We start from the raw sequence: 27,806 nt of genomic DNA, 5'->3' as shown, positions 1-27,806 counted from the left end.
GGTTGCAGTGAGCGGAGATCGCACCAATGCACTCCAGCCTGGGCGACACAGCGAGACTCCATCTCAAAAAAATAAATAAATAAATAAATTGTCTGTAAAAGATGCATTAATCAAGAACAGGTCAGTGATTTCTTAACTGCCAACATAGATCTAAGAAGAAAAGGAGTTAATGTCATAGTGAAGATATTAACAATAGCAAGTTCAAGTAAAAGCTAAAAGTTGTGTTTGCTATTAATTTGATGGCACCAATATCATGTTCTTTGAATGAATAAATATTGTACCTCTTAAAATATGGGAGTTTTTGAAAAATTTGTTTTTATACTAATGGAATAGATTGTATTTTCCTTTCGTCTTTTACTGAGTCATTGTGTGATTCTTGAAGAAAATACTTGAACTTTTTGCTCTAATTTCCAGATGATAATGGCCTTAGAAATGTGGAATAGTTATTTTAAAAGTCTCAGATGTCACTTTTAGACTATTTTATATTTTACCATGGTAAGACTTCTCATGATTTTAGATACTCCGTCTAGTCAGAAGCATTCTTTTATTCTTTTATTTAGTGTGACAGAATAGCTGTTTTTGACAATTCCTTCCTAACTGGAGATTTTTGCTTCATTATTTTCAGGTAATACAGTTATCTTGTTACATTTTTCAATTAGGTCATTTTGAATACAGTATACAGAGTTATGATCCATTGAGTTCAGAGCTCTTGAGAATTATTAAGGAAAAATATCATCCTTTGTGAAAAGCATTTATGATATAACATGGCTACATTTATAAATGAGTTCAGTATCAGGCTGGATGGAAATTCCATTAACTAAGAGACTCATGTATTTGTTAAGTAGCCCTATCATGGTGAGAAAACCACCTTAGAAAGGCTTCTTCCTGCTCTTTTGAAAACTGGCAAATAGAATCAGTGCCATTTCAGAGAAGATTCAACTTAGGACTTTAAAAAGAAATGGTAAAATTACATAACACAATCGTAGTAGATTATTTGAATTAAAAAACAAGAACAAAGCAATTGTTTAATGACATTTAGAATGAGATGGGAAGGAGTAATAATTGAATACTCTGCAATGGCGCAAAGGTAGTTTTCTGGGAGAAATAATAGAAGATTTCAAAAGCTTAGCTGACTTTGGGATGAGAATAGGGAAATGACTTAGAAATCCATTCCCCCTTGGGTACTCTTCCTTTAGGTGTAACTAAGCAGCTTTCTACAAAATAGGGTATATTTCTGTCTGAGTATATTTAGAAGATAAAGTCTAGTGAATTCAAGTTTAATAACATTGAAAGAATAGTAAATACTTGAAAATCAATTAAGTAAAATGTCTGCATTTTTTATTAGAAGTTGTATGGGACCTTGCAGGTCAAGTTGAATAACTGCCTATGAAGGGTCTTATGACTGAGGACATTCACTAAATCTTTTTTACGTTTCAGGATGAATTTCATTCACGGTTGCGTTTTAATCGGAGAGGACTGGTTGCCATGGCAAATGCTGGTTCTCATGATAATGGCAGCCAGTTTTTCTTCACACTGGGTCGAGCGGATGAACTTAACAATAAGCATACCATCTTTGGAAAGGTTAGTGTCCAGTGATGTTAAACCTGTGGTTCAGTTTTTGGTTTTATGTTATTCCTTAGGCTTCTAAGATGCATATGATTAACTTATCTAAGAGCTACCTTTGTAAAAAACATTCCATAGGATATGTTTATTATTTTAAAAAATGATGGAATATATTCCTATTATAGTGCACTATGAGGGAGCATCTAAATTCTTTTTTGCATCTTTCGATTCAGTCATTAGTTGTGACTTTAGTGTATTCCTTCTTTAAAATCATAGTAATGGTATGAGCTAAAATGTGCCACTTAGCCAATATTGATTTTACATTTTTGGAAAGACATTTAGTAATAATATTTAGTAGTTTCCAGTTTATTAATGATGGATTTTCTTAAGTTTAAAGTGGAATTTGTGTTGACATTGAAACTTCTTACTGTAAATATTACTTTGAATAGTACCTATTTAATCCTGCTCACATTTGATGTCATATTAGGGAGCGTCCTTTCTATAGAATTTTTAACAATTCCCTTTAAAAAGGGATTCTGAAGGTTTTCTTCTCTCACTCCTCCTTTCTCATAAATATATTTCTGTATGTTTTAAGTCTTAGGCATATCAGACATCACTAGTGCATCAGCGCCCTCTGCTGGTTCAGTAAGAATGGTTTCCCCATATGCCGGGCAAACCTGGATTTTGTGATGATAAAAGGGAAAAAAACAAATTCAGTACAATTGGAAAGCTGGTGTTGTTTTAAAACTCTTGAAAAACACTGAATGAAAGGAATCACACTAAAACCATATGTTGCAATGTTGTTGGTTAATACTTATTAATAATAACAGTGGGTTAGGAAATATGCATTGGCACATTCTTTTGAGCCACTCCAGCACAGCCTGTCTGATGTTTATAGATTCCCTCCATTTATTTCTTAAAAATAAGAGTGTATAATAAAATGAGATTTAAGTTGCCATTCTGCCTCAGTTTTTACAATTGGGTTATATAACTAACACATCAGAGACAATGTGTAGCATAGTTAGAAGTTAGAAAGGCCATCACTGTTGGTTTTATAGCTTCTTTGAGCCTCATTTTTCTTATCTGTAGAGGATAATATTAGTTCCTACTTTTAGGATGTTTGTGAGGATTAAAATGAGATAATGTCTCTAAAGCATTTACCGCATTGTTATTGTTATTTGCTTATTTTATCCTATTCCAAAGTTTAAATTTGTTTATGATGTTTGAATGAAAAGTTGTCATTCAGTAGGAGATTATTTGGCGTTATATTATTAATAAAAACTTACGTTACATATATATTGGAAATTTCCAAAAAACTTATTGGGGGATTGAACTCCATCCATGCTTTTCTCCTTTAAGATAAAGTTGCTTTATTTGCATTATTAAATGCATATATTTTTATGTAATCGTATGAAATTTTCTTTTAATTATTTGAAAGATGTTTTCGAAGGTTTTCTCTTAATTCAAAGGATGAGTGCAATAATTTTCAATTACATTATATTTTTAATTTGATAGGTTACAGGGGATACAGTATATAACATGTTGCGACTGTCAGAAGTAGACATTGATGATGAAGAAAGACCACATAATCCACACAAAATAAAAAGCTGTGAGGTAGGAGCATGATTATTATGAGATACAGCACTTAAGTTGTCGTTTAAGAGGAGTTGATTCTTAGTATTTTTAAACTATTGGATGAAGGCTTTATACTAAGTTAACATCACAACTCAAATTTTATCTCTAATTTATTTGGGCACAGTTAAGAATTTTTTTAATTAAAGGTTATAATTCAAAGATGAAACTTTATCTGATAATCCAATGACTGAAAAGCTTACCTCATAATGGAAAGTTAAAGGAATTAGGTTTATTTAGCCCAAAGAAGTGACTTCATAGGTAATTTAAGAGTGATCTGCTGGGCACGGTGGCTCACACCTATAATCCCAGCACTTTGGGAGGCTGAGGTGGGTGGATCATGAGGTCAGGAGATGGAGACCATCCTGGCTAACACAGTGAAACCCTGTGTCTACTAAAAATACAAAAAAAATAGCTGGGCATGGTGGCATGCGCCTGTAGTACCAGCTACTCAGGACGCTGAGGCAGGATAATCACTTGAACCTGGGAGGCAGCGGTTGCAGTGAGCCAAGATCACGCCACTGCACTCCAGCCTGGGTGACAGAGCAAGACTCCGTCTCAAAAAAAAAAAAAAAAAGAATGATCCTTCACTGAGGAAGCAAGAATACTTGATTTGGAATCAAAGCATCTGAGTTGATCTTGTTTACTGCGTATCATTTACATTTTCTTAAATATTTTTCCCTTTTGTAAAATGGGGATAAAATATCCCTTAGTTAATAGCACATAGGATTATTGAGAGAATCCAGTGAGACTGTGTAAGTGGAAGCATGTTGTGTAGTAAATATATATCACTATACTAATAATGTTTGTGTGGAGAAAAATGTAGACACTATACCAATGGAATTACATACTGGGTTTGATTTTTTGTGAAATGTCAAAAATGGAATAATGTTTTCAAAATTTTTTTTATAGGTTTTGTTTAATCCTTTTGATGACATCATTCCAAGAGAAGTTAAAAGGCCGAAAAAAGAGAAACCAGAGGAGGAAGTAAAGAAATTGAAACCCAAAGGCACAAAGTAATCATAGTGTAGAGATTTTTCTTCAGCTTGAAAAATGACACTCATTCATTTAGTTTACTTTATTTCCTTTTATAGTAATTGTTTACTAGCAAAGGAGAGGCCAGTTTGAACCAGAGAGATATTGGAATTATGAGTGTGTGGTTGTATTAATTCATTTTTACACTGCTATAAAGACATGCCTGAGACTGAGAGATATTGGAATTATGAGTGTGTGGTTGTATTAGTCTGTTTTCACACTGCTATAAAGATATACCTGAGACTGGGTAATTTATGAAGGAAACAGGCTTAACTGACTCACAATTCCACATGGCTAGGGAGGCCTCAGGAAACTTCAATCGTGGAGGAAGGCGAAGCAGTCACCTTCTTCACAAGGCAGCAGGGGAGAGAGCGAGTGGGAAGGAGGAACTGTCAAACACTTAAGAACCATCAGATCTTATGAGAACTCACTCAGTATCGTGAGAACAGCTTTGGGGACACCACCCCATAATCCAGTCACCTCCCACCAGGGTCCCTCCCATAAAACACGTGGGGATTGTGGGAATTACTCGAGATGAGATTTGGGTGGGGACACAGAGCGAAACCATATTAGTGGCTTTGTTTGTTTGTTTTCCTAAATGAGCAACTCTTATATTCAGGTGCAGTATATCTTAAACTTAAGCTACAAACGTGTCATCTCAGTTGTTCATATGAAATCTGTGTTAATAAATAGATACATATTTTATGATCCCTGTAACAATTATTTATATAAATGAGTTGTTGAGAAACTTTTGTTTGTTGCTTATTTTAAAATTAATATATGCTCACTCAGTATAAATAGAAAGTAGAGAAAAGTATAAAGAATATTTTTAATGACTGCATGATTGCATTATGCAATTTAACTTGTATTTAACTTTTTACTCCTTTTTTGGTGCTATTAAAAATAATATTATTATAAATGTTTTAAAATATAAAGCTGTTTCATTCAGTATTCTGGTTTATTTCCAGAAGATAATTTTCCAAAAAATAGGAATGAAAAAATAAATTTCAGTATTTTGGACAATATTCTACATTATTAATACTGTCTGTATATACCGCAGGGCTAGATTTCAACATATTCTTTTACTGAATTGTAGGATCCTTATTAGAGATTTTATTGTACCTATAATTGTTTGATTTGATCAATTCTAGATATAATCCTGCCAAATCTAGTTAATAAAAAGCAAAGTTGATTAAACTTTCTAAGCTTCAGTTACCTCTTCCTATAAAATGGAGATTAGAATAAGTTCAGCTCCTGGTTGTTATGAGGATTAAATGAGAAGATGTATGTTAAAACACCCAGTAGTATAGGTATTCCATACCTATTAGTCTTTGTCCTTGATATCCTACAAATACAAAGTTAAATTGTTTTATAAACTGTCAGATATGAGCCAGACACTTTAATAAGCAGTTAATTCCTTGTGGCAAAATAACTGCTTATTAGAATTATTTATTTGATTTTTAAAAATTCTTTGATCAGCTTATTTTGATTAATCTATCTGGATAAAAGGTCACTGTCACTATGTTCCTATACAGTGTGTCATCACTGATTTATCTTAACAATAAACTCTAAAGTCATTTTTTTGGTGTGTTTTGCTTTGTTTTTGTTTCCAGCAAATATGTTGGGGATGATATGTTGGTCATTGCTTGCTTCTAGGTTTTGGGGAAAAAAAAACACATCTGTTTCGCTGCCACATCTTTAATTTTTCTATTTGAGATACAGTTTTAGTAACTTATTGTTTATCTTACTTGAGACTACTTTTGTTTGATGAATCAGAGGAGACAAACCTAGTTTTTTCTCCTTGTGGGCTATTTTAGTTGTTTATTGCTCATATTTTTTTGCTCTGACAATTTTGTATACATATTAATTTTAAAATATTAAAAAATATTTTGCCAAATACTAGATTAATTGCTTCCCATTTGTACCACTCAGGGATATATACTTACTAGTTTTTCAGAAACCCATTTTGCTATCAGTTTTGATAAATATGAAAAAGCGTAATTATTTCTGTCATGCTTGACTCAGTACATTTAATGGTAATGCTCAGGAGGGATTTTTGGTCTTTAAAAGTTAGTATAATATAGGAAACATTGGTGCTGTGAGGCAAAAGCTTTAACATCATACTGAAAATATAGATCGTTAGAATACTTCTGCTGAATACTGAGTAATATGGTCTTTTTTAGAACAGTCAGAATGTATTTCTTCTTGTGAATTCTGTTGCTCTGAAAATAAGGTATTTATAAGTTTGATTTGATTTTCTCTTTCCTTTTTTTTTCTTTCCTTTTTTGGACTAGAAATTTTAGTTTACTTTCGTTTGGAGAGGAAGCTGAGGAAGAAGAGGAGGAAGTAAATCGAGTTAGTCAGGTAATCTCTAATTTGCCCTTTGTTCTAACTTATAAAAGAGATTGGGGTCTATATCTTACTCACTATTGTATCTCCTACTATATCTGGCACAGCATGTTTTACGTGGGGCAGGCTCAGTAAGTGTCCATTGAATTTGTAAATTGATTTGTGGTCAGTAATATTTGCAACTTTTGAGATTATCCTATTTATTTTTAATGTTGGCATTTAAAAAAAATCCGTTTGAACTAGACTTGCAGTTTTTTGAATGGTTGGACTTCATGATTCGGATCCTGCTATTTGTTCAGGTGGTATGATAGGTGATAATGATTATTATCATTACTGTTATAAACAGTCACAGACCAAAACTCTTATATTCATTTTAATGTTATTTATATATTTTTTATTTCATTAATTCTCATTACAGCCCTTTGAGATGGGTAATATTATCATCCTCATTTTACTCATGAATAAATTCAGCTATAGTTTATAATTTGCTCAAAGTAACATAACCAATAAGTAGCTACGGCTGGGAACTGAACCCAGGTCTTTGTAGCTATTAAATCCATGCCCTTGAATTATGCAGTGCCTCCTGGCGTTTTTATTCTGCTAGTCCTTCCTGTCGGCCTTTACATGTGCTTTTCTTCAATATTGCTTGCATCATAATGCTCATGACTGAAACACAGTGTCTTGTCATTGTTTAGAACAGTAATTCTGGTATGTATACTACAAGAAAACTATCTTCAAGGGTTTCTACTCCTAAAGGTTCTGATATGCCTTTCTTTTTTGAAAATTAGTGAATACTGAGACCTAAAGGATTAGGTTTATAGTCTTTATTGTTGTAATTGAAAGTTTATAAGCTATAAGCCTTACTTGCTTAACATAATTATCTATTTCTTAACCAACTCTAACAATAACATCGAATTAAAAGCATACTATTATTATTCTTGTTTTTACTTCTTTATCCATATGTTCCCTTATTAGTGAGCATGGTTTTGCAGGCTAATGTTGGACACCTAGTAAGCACTCTACTTAATACCCCTTGCATTAAAATGTAATTAAAATGGTGTGTATATGAAATATTTTGGTCATAATTTTTTGTTGCTTTTTATTGTATCCTTGAGTGATGTATTTGATGCCATGGATTCAATTTCCATTTACCTATACACCAACATTCTAAACTCTAGGAGATAAGGCCGAATATTTCTCCTGGGCTCTTAGCCCTTGTTCAGAGTTGCTTTAGGAAATGTCTTTACTTTAGATGTCAAAACTATATTCATTTTTTTACAAAAACTTCATTTCCCAATTCTTTAACGTCACCAATCACTCTGTCACCTCAATATCTGAAGAGTCATCTTCTTTAGATGTCAGTGCACTAGTCTTGCATTGTTCATGATTCAAATTTATGCCTCATCAAAATGATTTACTATGTGTCATGATTCTGTGGTTATGTTTGTGAATGGACAAAACCGTGAATGTTAGATCTGGAAATTGCCAGGCTTCCTTCTCATTGATGTTTTCTAAAGATGTCAGGTTTCCTTACATACCCATACCTTCCTCACACTTCCCCCACCCCTATTTTTCCTTTTGCCAGGAGTGTGCTCTCTCCTTAAAGTGTTTTTCCTTTAAGATTTAGCTCTACTATCACCTTCTACTACTTCTACCTCCCCCTGCCACTGAACTCCCACCCAGGCTAAGCTAGGTACTTCTTTCCGTGATAATCTGTCTATGCCCATCAAAGCATTTATCATACTGCATTACAATAATTTATCTTCTTATCTGCTAACTATACTGTTTATTTTATGTAATCCCTATAACAACCATGCAATATAGATATTATTTTTCTTATTTTGTAGAATAAAGACAGTGAAACTCAGAGAGGGTTAAAACACTCGTCCACGATCATGCAGTTAAGAGGTGGTAGAATCAGAAGTTTTGAACTGAGGTTTTTTTTAGCTAGTTAAGTCTCTCATATGATTATGAATGCTGTAGAAGCTGTCTCCTTCAAGCCCAAGACATCTCAAAGGTTGGTGAGAAATTTCACTGGTAGCATAGCATTCTGGGGTAGAAGGCAGCTAGGGAAGGCAGTTGGCCCATTGTCCTTCCCTAAATCCCATAGAGTCCTGGATAGTAGGTTGAGCAGCCTTGGAGAGCAAGGGCAGGAGAAAGTTTTTCTGTCAGTTTTTTTGTTGAAATTAATTTCTAGTCTAAAGTAAGTTTCGTTCACAATTACTTTGAGATAGACTTGACTAGGAAATTAGTTTGAATTTTTTCTATTTGTAACAGCAGCATGTGTTAAATGTTCAAAGATTATCTTCCTTCTGCTGCTTTCTACTGTACAAAATAGAAAAATGATATGTTTAAATTATACTGAATATTGTGGACTTATACTCCAAAAGCAATTTGCATTTCAGATTGAAATGTACAAGGACCCACCACAGATAGTGCTGTCTTGCTCTTTATTTTCTTTCTTAAACCTGAAAAACACTTTAAACACTTTTAGAAGGACTGAGTAAAATCTTTTCTCTCTGCCAAGAAAATTATAACCCAAATACTGTTCATTATCAAATGAGTATTATTATTCTAGTATTGTGTCATCATAGTTTTCTCATCTGGCTCTTTCATAGGGGGTGCTTTGTTATAAAGTTATCATCAAATGCTTGTATCTGACTCTCACGTCTATATCTCTAGGCTGGTTTACTCTTCTTTTCTCCAGCTGCTTATTGGACACTAGTTTCTCAAGCCCTGGGCAAGTCTTAACTCACTATCTTTTTCTTCTCAAACTTCTTATTTTGTGACTTTGTATTCCTGGTGTCAATATCTTCCAAAGAAGGACTTTAGATTCCGTCGTGATTTTTTCATATATTTTTTCATTGCACTGTCCTGGCAAATTTTTATCCAAGATGTATCTCAAATCTGTTTTTTCCTTTTAATTTATTGTTGCTACTACCCTTGTTCAGCCTTCATTATCTCTGGACTGGACTGGTGTGGTAGTCTATAGACCAGTTTCCCATCTCCCCTCTCTTCTTTTCCTTCCACTACCAGAGCAGCCTTCCTGAAGCTTAAAATATTATTTTTACTGTCTCTTTACTATAGAAATAAGGCCAAATTTCTTGTCCTATTATTCCAAGATTCTGCTGTCATGACTCTCTTTCACCAACTCTGCTTTTTCGACTAGTACTTGTTAAACTTTCCTGGTGATAAAAATCACTTGACATACTTTTTAAAAATTAAGAATCCTAGGCCTTATCTCAGACCCACTAAATTAGAATTTCCAAGCGAGGGGCCTAGGAAGCTGTACTTTGAATGAATTCCAGAGGAATTCATACCAAGGAAATGTAGGAAACACTGCTTTAGTAGATCTGAATGATTTGCTGCTCTACATGTATGCCTTATCGTTTCCATTTTTTGTGCCTTTGTTGATGTTCTTTTTCCCACCTGAAATGTCCCATCCCACCTCTGGATATCAAAGCCATATTTGTTTTCAACACCTGAAATGCCGTCTTTTCTAAATGTCTTTTCCAGCTTTTAAAAATCTTCTTTTTCTTAGCCAACCTTTGCCTTTCTTGTAATACTTCACATTTTCCTTTTAAACACATCTTTTTTGCTTTATTACAGAAGAAGCATATGACTGTGTTTGCATTGTACACTAGTCCAACATTATACCCTTTACTTTATAACTGATTAATTGTGTAGAGTCCTGGGCTGTGAGCTTGTTGTAGATAGAGTCTGTGTCATCTTTGAGTGGCAGTGTGCTGGAATAGAAATAACATGGATTTGGGATCATACAAATTCACATTAAAACTTTAATTTCCCCTGACACCCTGTGAGCTTTAATAACTTAGTCTCTCTGAGCCTCAATTTTCCTTTCTGAACATGAAAATAATATGTTCCACTTACTGTTGTAAGGATATAGTTTTAATTTTGATTTATTATACAATATTGAAAAATGTCTTTGAAAGCCAAGTGCCTTAAAATATACTATACATTATAACTGGTATTTTAATCTCAGATAACTAAAGAATATAAAATTTCTCTAATATGATCATAACTATTATGTAGAATCTTATGCCCTTATGCCCAATCTAGAGGGCTGGTGAGAAATTTCATTATCAGCTCAGCCTTTTTGGGTAGGGATCCATAATCTTGACACAATTGGCCTAGTGGCCTTTATGAACACTCCCATTGAGTCCTAGATAGTGGCTTGTGCAGCCCAGCCTCATTATTACCCACCAACAACCCATTCTTCACATGCGATTGGATCTTGGCACACTGCAGAATCAAAAAAGTTAAAATCTACAGAATTTAACTTTTTTGTCTGCTTTATGTAATAGACAAGTAGGTAAGTTTAGTTGGAGAAAATAGTAACAAGAACAATACTGTTGAAATTTACTGGCTTAGAGAAAGGGAAATTGTTTTTAAGTACATGAGATAAATTCTGGAGAGAATCCAAGAAGTGTATTTTTGTTTATTTTGCTTATATACAGTTTTTACACTACCAGCACTGTTCAAATACCTTGGTAAGAAGAGGAAAGACTAACCTGAATGTTGGAAAACTGTGGCTAATAGATTTCTTCAAAATTTAGCTTTACTATTTTTAAGTGTATGAAATGACTGAAGCCAAAGCCAAATAAGTGTCTGTTCTAATGACTAAGAATAATTTGCAGTTTCAGTGGTTGCATGAAATTAAATATTTCTGAAGAGCTTAAAAATAATTGTTTCATTCTTCGTTTGCTTATTAAGTTTCTTTTTTCAGTGACTGCACAGTATTAATCTTTATTCCAGAACCTTTCTGCTCGATCACGAGTTAATAATTGGTAAAGTCTGAATTGAGGCTTTACTTTATGTGAAAGGAGAAATAAGATTAGAGTCCTCTCTGGTTTATGGATTATCAGTGTGGGATTACAGACACCCCTTCACCCCACTCACTTATTCATGACAAGGTGCCTCTCCCACATGGGTTAGCTTTCCTTCATTATTTATTTCAGCGTCTTTCTACTACCTGATAAAATCTCTTAGAATCATAGAATTTTATAGCTCAAAGGGATTTTGTCCAACTTCCTTTCTTTATAGATGAGGAAACTGAGCCTCTGGTTAAGTGACTTGCCAGACTGACTTCATTTCCTTTTTGATAGGATTGCATGATAGGGGCATGCCATAATAATCATATCTTGAGTTCAGAAAAGCACATTGTGAGACTCTCTCATGATATTCTTGTGGACAACAAGAAGAAATGTGATCGGGGAGATAGTACAATCAGATAGGTTTATAGCTAATTGAATACTTCTGCCCAAAGAGTGCTTTGTTGTCAACCCATGCCTATTTGAACTAGTAAGTTGAAATGTAATAGGAGTACCTGTAAATTCTGTACTTGAGTTCAATAAAATCAGCTGAATAGGTATGACATAATAGCCTGTGAGTCCTAGTTGGATTACTAAGAGTAAGATCTCTGGAATAAGGATTTTAACATTCTCTGCATTGTTTAGATCATACTTGCAGCATTTTGTCCAGTTGTGAACGTACTTAAGGAAGATCTTGACAAACTAGATGCATCCAGAGGAAGGGAAATGGTGGGGAGGATGGGGATGATGCCAAAAACCACCTCACATAGGGAATGCAATGAGGAACTGGATATAATAATACTTTAGAGAAATAAAACTAAGTGAAAATATGATCCTAGATTTCAAATATTTGAAATATTTTTATCTGGAATGTTGTTCCCTTCATATTGCATTCTTAAACAATGCTTTTATTCGAATGTCTGTATTGGCTTAAAATTTATTCATGAATCTTTACATGTAACTTAAATATAAATGTCAGGAAATATTTTTCAAATTAAAGCTTACAGTCAAGATAACTAGTTTTTATGAGGTAAGTTAAACAACAGGCCCATTTTAAAAGTATCTCAATAGCTAGATTTTTATTCAGTGATCAAATTGTGCCACATTCACAGTGGTACACTGAGTATTTCTTTCCTACGAGACATAGTAACATTTTTACTTCAAATCCAGAGTTATAGAAGGGCTTTTTCCTCACCCAGAAAAAGTTATCTTGGTAGACAGTTTCGCCACTTTTGAGACTAAAGTAAGGATGTTTTGTCCTATTCTAGTTTATTTTATGAAATTAAACTTTCCCCAAAAAATTGGGAGGTGGCCATGGCATGGAGAATGCTGCTAGGCTATTTGCAAAGAGGAGGTCAGAAATGTTAAACAGTGTAATTTGTAAAATGTTTTTGCCTCATCAAATTGTATTCAACTTTCATTTGCTTATCTTTCTAGTTGTTTAGACTTAGCTAATTTTACAAAGGTGTTAACATATTTTATTAATTTCGTATTGCTGTTTTAACAAATTGCCATAAATTTAGTGGCATTAAGCCACTTTCAGCAAAACAAATTTAGTATCTTATATTTTTGGAGGTCAGAAGTCTGCAATAGGTTTCACTGGGCTAAATATCAAGGCGTTTGCAGGGACTTCTTTCTGGAGTCTCTGGGGAGAATCTATTCCCTTGCCTTTTTCAACCTCTAGAGACTGCCTGTATTCTTTGGCATGCCGCTTCTTCTATCTTCAAAGCCAGCAATAACTGGTGAAGTCTTTCCCATGCCACATCACTCTAAAATTAACTCTATTGCCTTCCTCTTTCACTTGTAAGGACACTTGTAATTACATTTGGACCCATCTTGATAATCCAGGATAATGTCCCCACCTCAAAATCTTTCATTTATATGCAAAGTCTCTTTTGCCATGTAAGGTGATATGTTTATAGGTTCTGAGGATTAGGACATGGACATCTTAGGGGGCCATTATTTTGTCTAATGAATGTCTAAACTAACTTTATATAGTATGCCTAACAACAGGCCTTCTTTGTAGTTCTAGAAGGTAGAAGTAGGGTTGGTTGGATGGTTGGAAAATAAACATAAATTTTTTTTTTCTCTCCAATCAGAGAATTTCCTAATAATAGAAGCCATTTAAAAAGAAACTGTGTGTGTGAGTGTGTGTGTGTGTATTAATAAGCTCATTTGAGGTGTTGAGACATGGTTGACCAGTCAGCAATGATGTCAAGGAGATTTCCTGCATTGCCTGGGAGAATAGACTGTGGCCTCTAAAATCCCCTTTTTAACTAAGAAGTTTTTCTGGTTCTGTGCTGAAGGTCTCTTTGTGTATTAGTCAGGGTTCTATAGAGAAACAGAAGCAGCCAATAGAATGTGAGAGAGAGAGTAAGAATAAAATAGATCCATTTATCTATTAATCTATCACTTTATCTCTTTATTTATAGGAATTGGCTCTTGCAATTGTGGGAGCTGGCAATTCCAAAATATGTAGAGTAGGCCAGCAGGGAGACTCAGGGAATAGTTGATAAATTCAAAATACACAGGCTGGAAACTCAGGCAGGGTTTCTTTTTGACAGTCTTGAGGCAGAATTGTTTCTTCCTTGGGAAACCTCAGTTTTTGCTCTTAAGGCCTTCAACTGATTAGATGGGGCCCACCCACATTATGGAGTGTAACCTGCTTTCTCAAAGCCTACTAATTTAAATACTAATCATATCTAAAAAAATATTTTCATAGCAACATCTAGACTGGGGTTTGACTAAACATTTGGGCACCATTGCCTAGCCAAGTTGACTCATAAAATTATCCACACAGAGTTAGAGATTGAGCCCCAGACCTACCAGCTTCTCGGCCAATGTTGCTCCTGCATACCTTCCTCCTCCCTCCCTCCCTCCCTCCTTTTCCTTCTTCCTTCTTCCCTCCCTCCCTCCCTCCCTTCTTTCCTCCTTCCTTCCTTCTTTCCTCTCTTTCTCCCTCCCTCCCTTCCTTTCTTCTCTTTCTCTCCCTGTCTCCCCCGTCACTTCCCCCACCCCTCTCCTATCACCCTCTGCCCCCTTCTACCTGTATTCTATTTAGTTCCTACTGTTCTGCTGCCTCTTTGTTCTTGGATATGAAGTTCCAGCTAACGTAATTTTTCTGTGTCCCTCTGATTTTCATTTTTACATTTGTTTGCAGATAGTTTTGAATTTTCTGTGAAGCCCCTAACACTGAATTCACTAAATATATTTAGTATTTCATTCATCAGCTAAACCTTTTAATTAGTCAACTTATTTTAAGCAATTTTTAAAACATTTAAAAATATACTTGGTGCTTGTTCTTCCTTTAAATTCACTGTTACCTGATGGTATAAATAAGAACCTTAAAGTAGGTCATTAAGAAAGAATAGGCATTAAAGGGAAATGTCTGAATTCATTTTCACTCTCTTAAGGATTGTCTCCTAATTTCTTCAGTTCATCTCCAATTTGCTTTCTCTCCCTGCAGGATTCAGAGTCTACTGTAGTGGGAAGAGAGGCCTAAAAATTTGCCTTTTCATATATTTCTATAGTAATTTAATTTTAAAAGTTAGTTAAAATTTGAAATGTTAATGATTATTAAAATTAAACACAGGTTCCTCCTATTGTCAAGTCTTATTTTAAATTAGTGTAAAGCAAGTTTTTTCTTTTTCCTTCCAGCTATTTAAAGTAAGTTTTAGAAGACAAACAAGAACCTTTTTAAAAAAATTAATTAATTTTTAAATTAGCTAAATAGAGCTAATTAACATATGAATTACCTCACATACTTATCATTTCTTATGAGGAGAAAACTTAAAATCGCTCTTAGTGATTTTCAAGAATACAAGAACCCATTTTAATATATTAACAATGAAATTAACAATTGTAAACTAACATTCACAAAGAAGTGAAATTGTATAGCTCATTAATGGACCAAGAGATTACCTAGAGATCTGAATTCTAATCTTGCTTTTGCTGTTTATTAGTGTAAGTCATTTTCTGATCAGTGGACCACAAGGCTAGAACAGAGGATCTGTTTAAAAAGTGATTATGTGCAGTATAGGTGGCATATTTGAAGAATAATAGCGTGCATTTATTTCAATACTCTCGTGATCTAGCTTCTAAGTTATAGGGGTCATAAAAATTAACTAGTTTCATTGTATGCAAATTATGATGAGAATTTAGTGCTTGAAGTTGGTAATTCAACAGACTTCTTTTAAATGATACATCATTTTTGAAAGAAAAGGTGTTTCTAAAATACTATTTTCAGTCAATAGAAGAGTAAGAGTCTTACTTATAAAACTTTAGTTTGTATTGAACTTTTCAGGAATACATCTTTTGCTAACCATATTATATCATTGCTAGGTTTTATGTAAATTTGTTAACTTGTTATTTAGGAATACTGTTTATTTTCCCCCTCGTGATTATATTGTACATTCTTTGCAGAGCATGAAGGGCAAAAGCAAAAGTAGTCATGACTTGCTTAAGGATGATCCACATCTCAGTTCTGTTCCAGTTGTAGAAAGGTTAGTCCATTGTTGGTGTGATCCTAAGTTCTTAATTTTCTGGCTCAGATAATTTTCTTGCTTCCTCTGTGAGTAAACAATCAGTCCTCATAAGTCAAAAATTTTTAAGCCAGCCAAAAAAATAATGCATTTTGATAACAGAGACAGAGAACTTCAAGATTGATAGAGAGAAACAAACACTCTAGTCACTCTCGCACTTGCTCTCTATCTCTGTTGAATGAATTACATTTAAAATTGTTTTACCATTACATGTTAGGACTAGAAACTGTTTGCTTTAACAGTTTAATGCTTAATTCAGGTTGTTTTGCTAACTTTTTCCTTGAAGCATTTTTGCCTTAATTGTGTCATGAATGAACAAATTAGAGTTAAAGGTTTTTGTGAAGAAGTTACCAGTTTGGGGGCCAGTCCACTGACTATAAATTCTCACATACTTTGAGGAGTTAACAGAAAGTTGTCTTGCTACCTTTGTTGCTTTTCTTTGCAAAGAGAAGACGTCTTGGTGTTAGATGTAATAGCACAAGATAAACTGGGCCAATATCTCAAGGGGCACTACAATGCTGTTGTACTCCGTTTAGCTCATTTTCCAAACTCCTGTTTTAAGACAGTCTTTTCTTAATATCCTTTTATTTGAAGGATTTGGGGTTTTCTTTAGCCAGAATACTTCAAGCCAATAGAAGAAATTGTTTTTTGCAGACCATTGTTCATAAAAATAGCACTGTTGGTTGTTGTTTGCTTTTTTTCTTTCAAATTCTAGTGAACACATATATTTGCTAATGAATCATACTTATTCCACTTACAAAAATGACTCTAAAGAATGTTCCCATCTGTTCTGTAATGCCCTTCTTAAATTCCTATGTTGAAATACATTTTTGGAATGTTATTCCCAGCAAACTATTCTAGATTTTTAGGTTACAAAATAAGTGTATTAGTTTTACCTTGAAACTAAAATTTGTTTTGCTTATTTTTTTTATAGTGAAAAAGGTGATGCAGCAGGAGATTTAGATTATGTAAGTATTTATTTTGGTATAAATATAGTTTGAACAATTCATAGAAAGTACAGAATTTTTACAAAAACTTAATTTTGTTCTTAAAAAGTAATGTATTACTTTTATAGTTATATATGTCAAATTTTGGAAAAATATGAAAAATAGAAATTATTTAGGTATTAGAATATTTCCTTACTCTAGGGGTGTGTGTGTGTGTGTGTGTGTGTGTGTGTGTATCTCTCTACAACATTAGAATCTTATATATGAATTTCTAGTCTGTTTTTTTCTCCCGCTCACATAACATTACATTAATACTCAAACTTCAGATGTTATAAATTTATTCTGTTAAAAGTTTAAATATTGGTGTGTGGGCATCCTACATGATATATGGGAAATGCTTGGATCAGTAATTTATAGTAGTGTCCCCTTTTTATATACACATTTCAAAAGATTCTCATTCAAGACTGTAGTGATCTTTATTAGTTGTATTGGCTAATAAAGCTAACAAAACAGAAGGAAGATTTTCCTTTAATACATAAGAGTCAAGTTTTTCAAATTATACATATGCCACTTTTTATATAAAAACCCATTAATTTGTGCATTATATAATTTACTAGGAAGTACATAACTTTCCATGCATGAACACAGATTTATCTATTATCACAGTCAAAAGAGAAGGCTCTCTCTGGCTATCAGTAGTAGATAGAGAGAGGATGAATATCTGACCTTGTCAAGAAAAGCTTCCTGGAAGAGATAATGCTGTTTATGTCTTGTATGAGAGTTAGGAGTTAGCTAAGTCAAGAAAGAAAGTGGTGAAGGGTGAGGTCCCTCTAGCTCAGAGAACAGCATATGCTAAAGCATGGAACTAAGGAGAGATTATACCTTATTTAGGAAATACAAACAGAGGTTTAAACTTTCAAGGAGTCTGCCTTGTGAAGAGCAAGGAAGAAGAGTATTGAAGTTAAGGGGAACTACATATACAAAATGGTCCAAAGCAGGAGAGTTTGGTGTGTTCTAAGAGCTGCAAGCAGGCCAGCGTGAACAGGGTGTGGTGACAGGCCAGAGCTTCATTACAGAGCTTCATAGGCCATGGTGAGGAGTTTGAATTTTTTCTTAAAAGGAAGTGAGGAACAGTTGAAGGGTGTTTGTTAAAAAGAAGGATGCTATGATCAATTTTGCATTTCAGGAAGATCACTATTGGCGATATTATAGAGGACAAATTAGAGGAAACAGACTGATACTGGGAAGCTATTGCAGGAAGAGCGCTTGATGTAAGACCACGGCTGTGAGATGGGAAAGAGGTAGATTTGAAAGAGGTCTAGGAGGTGACTGATTCTATACTATGAGGTGAGGGAGGAGTAGTCCAAGACAACCACAAGGTTTCTGGTTTGGGCACCCTGTTAGATGGGTACAAAAGAAAGCATAGGGTTGAGGTGGAGAGAAGGATGAAAAATAATGAGCTTAATTTTATACATTTCAAGATTGAGGTAATTTGGAGACCTCTGTGTAACATAATATGGGTCTAGAAGATAGGATCAATGTATAGGATAGAATGTAAAAGTATAGATTTGCTCTTAATACCATGGCTGAGTGACTAAAACTGTGAATCCTTTCCCAGGAAAATGTACTACATTCACAACCAAAATTATATGAATTTGCAAGGAATTTTTTTTAGATCTCCTGAGGCCTGAGCATGGAAGGCCTAGGTCGGTGGTTGTCAACTTTTAGTGCTTAAGAATTACTTAAACATCTTGTTGAAAACATTCATAATTCCTACCCCCAGAGATTTTGGTTCGATAAGTCTGCAATGAGGGCTAGAATTTTAGGTGTTAATAAACAACTATGTAATACCACCTAAGGACCAGACTTTGAGGACCACTGCTTTAGGGGTCCACAAGTCTCAACTTAAGAATCCTGCTTCACTACGACTCACCAGATCAAAGAAAGAATCACAAAAGAAAAATGATCCACTTGGGGTTATTTCTTCCTTCTCCTTCTCTCCCCTCTTTCTTCCCTTTGTTCCTCCATCTGTAAATGCTGGGCACTATTCTAGAAGTTGAAGATACAGCAGTAAGCAAAACAGGCCAGAATTGTAGCTCTCATGGAGTGTTTGCTGTAATTGGATGACAGACAATACACATGCAAATAATTAAAATATATGGTGTATCAGATAGGTGATAAGTACTTTGGAAAATAAGCCGGGGAAGATGAAAGAGTACTGGAGGTAAGTGTGTGGTTCTACCATTTTAATAGGTTAATCTCATCACCAAGAGGGTAACATTTGAGCAAAGATCTGAAGGAGACGAAAGAGCAAGCAATGAAGAGATATCTGGAATAGAGTGTTTGTTTCAGGCTGGAGAGAACAGCAACTCCAAAAAGTTGGCTAGTGTTGGTGGGCTGGAGTTGTAGGAGATTATGTCAGGGAGGTGTAGATTGCATAGGGCCTTGAATGAGTTGGGGACCCACTAGAGGGTTTTCAGAAGAGAAGTGATTGCTGTGACTTGGATTATAGAAATCTCAGCTTCTGCACTACACCTCTTCTACTTGAATTGATCCCTGTTGAGGTCAGTATGCTTGCCAACTGCCTTCAAAAGCCACATTTCCCACTGAAATAAGAATAGGAATATAGACAGATAGAATAGCCCGGGTGATACAGAGGGAGAAGTCTGCTGCACAAAGGAGCTGGGCATGAATTGAGCAAACAGCCTTTCCTGGGGTATCCCATAATTACATAGTTGGCTTAGAGCAGAACCCAGGGCTATTCCCACCTTAGCAGATTCTTCAAGGGCTTATAATTCAAAACAAAAGAAAACAAAATTTTTTAAAAAAAACTTAGTTTAGAATGCAATAAGGAGATTCAGTGGATGCAATAGATCTCTAGAAATGAAAGGGGAAATTGAGTGCCTGGCAAATACTCATTTTCCATTTCTACAGGATGGAGAAGATGAAAGTGCAGAGCGTGATGGATATATTGACGGTGATGAAAAGAACCTGATGAGAGAAAGAATTGCCAAAAAATTAAAAAAGGACACAAGTGCAAATGTTAAATCAGCTGGAGAAGGAGAAGTGGAGAAGAAATCAGTCAACCGCAGGTGAGTCAGTTACTGTGCTAGGTATCAGAGTTTTTGTCTTTTTATATTTCGCTTTAATTCAGATTGAATCCTCTCTTCAGCTAATTTTTAAAATACCATTTTCATAATGTTTGATAAACATAACAGTTGTACAAATTGGCCCATTAGCAGGCCTAAAATAAAATACACCAAGCTTAAAGTAAACATAGCAATGATCCTGTGAGTTCAATTCCATTTTATTTCTCTCTGATCCTTTTTTAGAAAGGCTCTATACTTTCATATATATAGGGTAATAATGTATTAGCTAGATGTGGAAGAATGCATTTGTTAAATACCAATGAGAGCAGTAGAGTAACTGTATAGAAAGAAAAGAGACATCCTCAAATAATTTCGGTGAGGAAAATTTGTCAAAACTGATGAAGAAAATGAGTGGGCCTGAAAACATTCTTAAATATCTTTTCAAGTCTGATTTACCAAATACCATATACCTATCCTAAGCTCAGTAGTATCATAAAATAAATTTCAGCAAATGATGAAAAGTTTACTGTCTGGTGATGAAAGTTTGTTGGATTTATGACTCAACATTTTATTCTCCTGAAATTCAACTTAATTGAAAAATTATCTCCTTTGTGATTCTATTTCAACTTTATAGTATACATTTTAAATAATATTGCTTTAAAAAGCAATAGTATTTGTTTTCTTCAAATACTATTTGGGGATAATATGAATGTAACTACATTTAAATAACATTCTTTTTCTCTATCATGTTTCTCAACCACATGTATAAAAACTTAAAAAGGATTTCCATGCTATCATTGCATAGCTTCCATAATTTTTTTCTTTATGTAATCAAATAAAAATGATTCCCAGAAATTTCCACTAAAAGCATAGCTTTTAACATTTAGAAATAGTACTTAGGAGTCATCTTAATGTCTTTTTTCCAGCAATATTCACCTGACACTCAAGTAATCACTGTTGAATAATTTTACATACTAGATTATATTATATATACCATACATAGTAGCTAATATAGACTAAAGATTTTAGTGATCATATGCATGCTTCTAGATTCATAGAGTTGAAAAACCTCTCATTCACACTGTAATTTTTAGTTAAATCATGAATGTAATTATGGATACATAATGTTTTATTCCACTCATTCAAGGCATATGTTTTCTGATTTTAAAAAATTATGAATTTTTTTAAAGGTTAGGTTTATAATGTAACAAAAATATATTTAAAAATTTTAATAGATGAGCCAACCAAATATTTATTTATGTTATATTTAAGTGTTCCTTAAACTCCCAACTCAGTCTTGTAGGCTTTAATCAAATTTCAAATATTTATATACCCTATAATATAAATTATAATTTAGCAATGCTAAATTTTGTATAAGAACTAAAGTTTATTTTTAATGTACCTTTCATAAGTGTCTTTAAAAAATTGTTTACCTAATATTAAGAAAAGTCAAAGTTTGCATTTTCCAAAATTGTGTTTACTCTTACAATTAAGGGTTATTCTTATAAGATTTCCTTGGCTGTAGTATGGGCCTGATGACCAAACATGGCACTGATAGCTAGATTTAGGAATCTGATCTATCATGAGAATACTGGAGAGCCATTGAAGTTTTTACAGGCAAATGATATATTGAGATTGTATTTAGTATGGAGAATGGATGGATAGAGGAGTGTTTTGGGCTACTATACAAAATACCATAGACTGGATGACTTAAACAACAGACATTTAAAGCTTAGTTTTTATGGTAATTTCTTACATAGGAACATATATATCCACTTACTTATGTAAGCAATTTTTCTCTTTTTATAAATCAGCATAATTTGCAAAATTAAAGTCACATAATTTGTATATTCACTGTAGAGGAAAAAGTTATATTCAAGTGCATTGCAAGTCTACTAAGAAAAGTAAATTAAATAAGAAAATTAAATAAATTTAAAAAGTAAATTAAATACTTTTCTACTTAGAAAAGTAAATTAAATAAGAAGTCTCCAAAGGTGGCTTGAATATTTTAGGTAAACATGAGTATTGTAGATATTATTGGATTCTTTTAGGTAAAATAATTGGCAAAGTGTGCCTTTGTAAATGGTGCAGACAGCACACATTTATTTATAACTGTTCTGTTCCCCCACATTTTCATTATTCACATTCTCTACTCTCCCTCCTTCATCCTATCTCTCCTACCTACAAAGAGAAACAAAAGAAAAATAAGGTCAGGATAGAGGAGAAAGTACAGAATTTCAAAAGGAAGAAACAGTTTTTTCCTCTAGTTAGAAATTTCCATGATTGTCTCATGACCACGTATTTTTTTCAGTTCATAAAGTTGCCAAAATCAGACCCTGGCATGGTGGCTCATGCCTGTAATCCCAGCTGCTCAGCAGGCTGAGGTGGGAGGACGGCTTGAGCCTAGGAGCTCTAGGCTGCAGTGAGCTATGATCGTGCATGGGCGACAGAGCAAGACCCTGTCTCTAAAAAAATAAAAATAAATTTTAAAAAATTTCCAAATCATTAGTACTTTTGGTTATTTATACCAGCGAGTCTCTGGAGTTAACTTTATGGTTAAAAAATAAAACAACACAGGAAAGCTTCAAATGTACTGAAAAACTACAATGTGGTAAAAGGGATAATTATATTTAAAGGAAAGTCACTTCTCAGTTTGAGTTATAATGGGTATAGCTGCCAGCCAGATAGGATGTCAGTGTGAAATCATTATCTATTAAAAAATAAGTACTCTTGATACATAAGTTTTCATCAGGGTGTGCTTGAAGTATTCTATTATCCTTTGGTAATTTTTCCATTTAAGCAGTAGGATCAGAAACTAGACTAGCCTACCAGCCCTTTAAGCAATGAGCCGTTCAAAGTATAATTTTACTGAAAACATGTGGTATTGCTTCTATTGGTAAGGAAACATCCGGAATCTGTTAAAGCTGGTTATCACTTTTGGATGTTAAACCTACACATGTGTTTACTGAGTGCTTAATATTTAAACTGGGGAATGATATTTAACATAATAATTTTCGACAAGTTTACATATAGTAGGATCTTCTAGTAATGTGTTGTCAACAATGTCTCTAGTTGTTCATTTGAAAAAAGAGCTCAGGGGAAATACAAATCCAAAACGCTTCCTAGTTTCTCTCCTTAGAGAATAGGCACCTTTATATCTATTCTGACTTCCTGGGATTTCTAATCCCTTGTCTCTTCCCTTTTTAAAATGTACCAATCCCACTTTGTTTCCAGCCCACCTTCTCTATGCCTATATCTTGACTACTGGATACAGCTCAGCAGAATCACACAGCCATATACAAGCTGGTATTATTCTGGATTTCTAGATTCCAGCCTCAGCTGTGTCTCCAGTGCTTCCTTATTACTCACTCGCCACAATGTTTGCTTCACACTTCAAACTCACTCACTCAACGGATCACCTGGCTGCTTGTTTTTTTATGAAATGAGAGTAAATTTCTTCAACCCATATTCCTTTCTCTTCCCCACTTTGAGAGTAAAAACTAACAAAACCATTCCATTTTATTTCCTGTCCCTACCTCCTTCCTATTTATTTCTAAATACACATCATCTAGCTTCTCGCCTGCCACTCCACTGAAACTACTCCCACTAAGGCCATCTAGTTGATAATCGACTGGCTATTTTCCAATGTTTTTTTTCTTGGTCTTCCTGCTCTGGAGATTTTTGTCTCTTTTCTCTTGAGGCTAATCTCTCTCAAGAACCTTACTATTTAAAGTGTAATCTGTGAAACAGTAGCATTAGTATCACTTGGGAACTTGCTAGAAATACCAAGTCTCAGGCCCTGCCCTACATATTTTTAATTAGAATCTGCATTTTAACAAGATCCCCAGGTGATTTTTGTGTGCATTAGTTTGAGAAGCAGTCCTGTAGAATATTAATTTTTATCCCTACTGCTCCTAGACGAGTTCAAGTTTGTATCATGTTAGTTCCAAGGTCAGCAAGTTGTCAGCAAGTTGGTACTATATTCCCTGACTCCCTAGTGCAAACCTATGTGCACCCTTTTCACACTTCTGTAATAGTGTGGTATTAGGTTATACATACATTTTTTCTTCTTTGTGTATCCTTATATTGTAACTTTCTTGAAGGTAGTGATTATATCCATTTACATTTGTATCTCCATGTTCAAACAGCATAGGTACCCAAATATTTTTGTAAATACATGAACAAAAAATGAATAAATTCTTCTTTGAGAAATCACTTTCTCCTCTGGATCTTGTAAGTAGCTTGCTTGTATTTTCAATAGGGGTTTATTGATTGGCCTCTCCTCTGCCTAAACTAAGCTCTTTAGAGACTGTGTCTTATTTATCTTTATATCCTCAGAGGCGGCTAATGTCATAAGCATATAGTAACTGGTCATTAAACTTTGTGGAATGAGTGGATAAATAAAATATTTAATTCATTATGTTCCATTATAGGAGTGGTTTTCACTCCCAACCGCACATTAGGCTCACGGAGGAGGCTTTGAAAAATACTAATTCCTAGGCCCCTCACCCACAGGTTCAGAATTGTTTGGTCTGAGGTAAAGTCTGGAAAGATTCTTTTTTAACATTTAAACTCTTAATTTAAGTGTAAGTTAATATGTCTATTAACTGTATTTCATAGTGCACATAAATATACAGCTAGCTGAATTTTTACAAACTAAATATATCCATATACCCATCACCCAGATCAGGAAACAAAAAATTGCCATTACCCATAAATTTACCTCTTGCCCCATTCTAGTTACTTCCCCCTCATCTCCTAGTAGTAACCACTTTTCTAACCTTTAAAACAATCTTATTTTTAATTGACAAATAGTAATTGTATATATTTATAGGTTACTATGTGATGTTTTGCTGTATGTATTCATTGTAGAAAGATTCAATCAGGCTAATTAACGTATTTATCCACTTCAGCAACTTACCTTTTTTGTGTGTGGTGAAAACATTAAAAATGTATTCTTTTAGCAATTTTGAAATACATTAACTGTGGTAAGCATGCATTACAAAGCTTATTCTTTTGTTTGTTTGTTTTTGAGATGGAGTCGCGCTCTGTCGCCCAGGCTGGAGTGTAGTGGCGCAACCTCAGCTCACTGCAACCTCTGCCTCGTGGGTTCAAGCGTTTCTCCTGCCTCAGGCTCCTAAGTAGCTGGGACTACAGGCACGTGCCACCACACCAGGCTAATTTTTTGTATTTTTAGTAGAGACAGGGTTTCGCTGTGTTAGCCAGGATGGTCTCGATCTCCTGAACTTGTGATCCGCCCACCTCTGCCTCCCAAAGTGCTGGGATTATAGGCGTGAGCTACCGTGCCAGGCCACAAAACTTATTCTTCTAGTCTAAGCAAACTTTGAGAAATGTCTGTTTAGATCTTTTGCCTATTTTTTAGTTGGGTTATTTGTTTTATTGCTGTTGAGTTGTTTGAGTTCCTTATATATTTTGTGTATTAGCCCCTTATCAGATGTACGATTTGCAAATATTTTCTCCCAGTCCATGGGTTGTCTCTTCACTCTATTCATTTCCTTTGCTGCGCAGAAGTTTATTAGTTTGATGCAATCCTCCTTGTCTATTTTTACTTTTGTTGACTGTGTTTTGGGAGTCCTATCCAAGAAATCATTGTTGAGTCCAGTGTCTCAGGCTATTCCCCCCCTCCTTTTTTTTTTCTAGTAGCTTTACAGTTTCAGGCCTTATCTGTAAGTCTTTTATCATTTTGAGTTGAGTTTTGCATATAGTTTGAGATAAAGGTCCAATTTCATTCTTCTGCAGGTGAATATCCAGTTTTCCCAACATTTATTGAAGAGACTTTTCTTTATATATTGTGTTCTTGACACCTTTGTTGAAAATCAATTGACTGTAAATACCCGAGTTTATTTCTATACTTCGTATCCTGTTTCATTGGTTCAGGTATCTGTTTTTATGCAAATACCATGCTATTTTGATTAAAATAGCTTTATAATACATTTTAAAATCAGAGAGCGTGATGCCTCCCACTTTGTTCTTTTTGGTCAAGATTGCTTAGGCTCTTTGGGGTCTTTTCTGGTTCCATACTAATTTTAGGATTTTTTTTTCTATTTCTGTGAAAAATGACATTGTAATTTTGATAGAAATAGCCTGGAATCTGTAGATCACTCTGGGTAGTATGGACATTTTAATATTAATTCTTCCAATCCATGAATCCAGAATGGGATATCTTTCCATTTATTTGTGCCTTCTTCAATTTCTTTCAATGTTACATAGTTTTCAGCAGACAGATCTTTTAGCTTCTTGGTTAAATTTACTCCTCTAAGTATTTTTTTTAATGCTATTTACTTTTCTCACATCTAAGAGCATATATTAATTTGGGGCAATATACTTTATCAAAGCTCTGTAGATATTCTAATATGCATTCAATGTTAAGAATTCTACTCCCAAACACATACCTCCGTGATTATTTCTGAGGTATAGAATAATGTAAAAGTGACGATATTTTGTAGGGTTACCTCAGGTCTTTCACAGGACTTTTGCAGTTTAACAGGGTTAAGACATTTATCTCAGCTGCACTTGGTTTTAATCTTAAGAAAGATAAAAGGGTCGAGAAAGTGAGAATCAAGTAATTTTAGAGAAAGAAAATATTTGAGTGTTTCTAATGTTTTTTTAAAATGTGGCTGATAAGGAATAAAATCAGTATCTCTCAACCTTGTTTGTACGTTTGAATCATCCCATTCCTGAACAAGCTGTTCATAAATTTTGGTATTCAGCCATAAGAAATTTTTAAAAACACTCCATGTAAGTCTAATATCCAGCCAAGGTTGATGAAAACTGGGGTAGTGTGCAGCTTGTGTTTTGGAAATTCCTATTTTAAAGCTTATTGTAAAGAATCCTTTTTTGCCTGTAGGTGGAGCTCAGCTACTGCAAGTTGATCATGTAAATCAGATTGCGTTGTCTTCCCTGCTTGTTTTTAGCATCTGTATATTGATGCATAATAAATGACTAAACAATAAAATCAGCTGTAATAAGTGGACCAGATAGTAAAAAATCAGTGGTTTGTTAGGATTACAGCATTATAGTAATGCTGTCTTTTATTGTGCAATTTCTATCATCTATAATTTTATCGTGATTCTAAATTTTTATTGTGATTCTAAATTAATTACATCAAATTGAAATATAAATGAAAGAAATCTTAACATATACCTTAAAATCACAATCATTAAAAATTTCATGATAATCTTTATGGTTAACTAGAAGGGTGTCAGTCTTAGTGTTTGAACAGGTCGTATCTTTATCAGCCATGTTCTATTTATATGCCATGTTTAGTTGACTGCAGCACTGTTCCGTTTTTATGAAAAAATGATCTTATTTGATAAAGTTAACTGGAATTTGTGTTTTGCTCAGGAGTTCTGTTAGGTTGACTGAATATGAGATGTATAACTGTAATGATAGCATCAGGAATTTAGATATGAATATTGAAGTTGAAATTAAAGATCTTATGAATTGATTAAGCTCTAAATTATGGAACATGGGATGACAGAGTCATGTTTTCATAATCTTCTGAGGCCTGGATGAACACCTAAATTAGCTGTTAGTGTTTCAGATCTTCTTTTGTTGGGTTTGAAATATATGATTAGGAATTCTTATGGAACTTTGAATATTTTTTCCCCAGGATTTCTAGACTTCTCAGAAACATTAATAAGCTTCTTCTCATACTTAGGTAATTTTTGACTCTTACTATACTTTGTGTCTGGCTTCTCTTACTTTATGGTTAGATTTAGGAAGTACAGAGTTATCCTTAGTAAATAAACATTGTTTGCTTTAGGAAATTTAAAAAGATAGTTCAATATTTAAATT

General features: G+C 34.1%; 1 protein-coding gene across 2 annotated transcripts in view; it reads left to right on the top strand.

Annotated features, from left to right (window-relative positions):
- CWC27 (CWC27 spliceosome associated cyclophilin) overlaps positions 1-27,806 on the top strand; it is a 259,577-nt gene that overhangs the window by 13,633 nt on the left and 218,138 nt on the right. For both annotated transcript variants that reach the window (XM_055252161.2, XM_055252160.2), the window contains exons 4-10: positions 1,438-1,581; positions 3,079-3,177; positions 4,108-4,211; positions 6,525-6,594; positions 15,834-15,913; positions 16,887-16,920; positions 19,834-19,991. In XM_055252161.2, the coding sequence (XP_055108136.1) occupies positions 1,438-1,581; positions 3,079-3,177; positions 4,108-4,211; positions 6,525-6,594; positions 15,834-15,913; positions 16,887-16,920; positions 19,834-19,991 (689 nt within the window). The remainder of the gene's footprint in view (positions 1-1,437; positions 1,582-3,078; positions 3,178-4,107; positions 4,212-6,524; positions 6,595-15,833; positions 15,914-16,886; positions 16,921-19,833; positions 19,992-27,806) is intronic.

The sequence above is a fragment of the Symphalangus syndactylus genome, chromosome 18, assembly GCF_028878055.3.
Source record: "Symphalangus syndactylus isolate Jambi chromosome 18, NHGRI_mSymSyn1-v2.1_pri, whole genome shotgun sequence".
Classification (NCBI taxonomy): domain Eukaryota; kingdom Metazoa; phylum Chordata; class Mammalia; order Primates; family Hylobatidae; genus Symphalangus; species Symphalangus syndactylus.
Note: the sequence above shows the minus strand (reverse complement) of the source record. Positions and strands in the feature narration are given on the sequence as shown.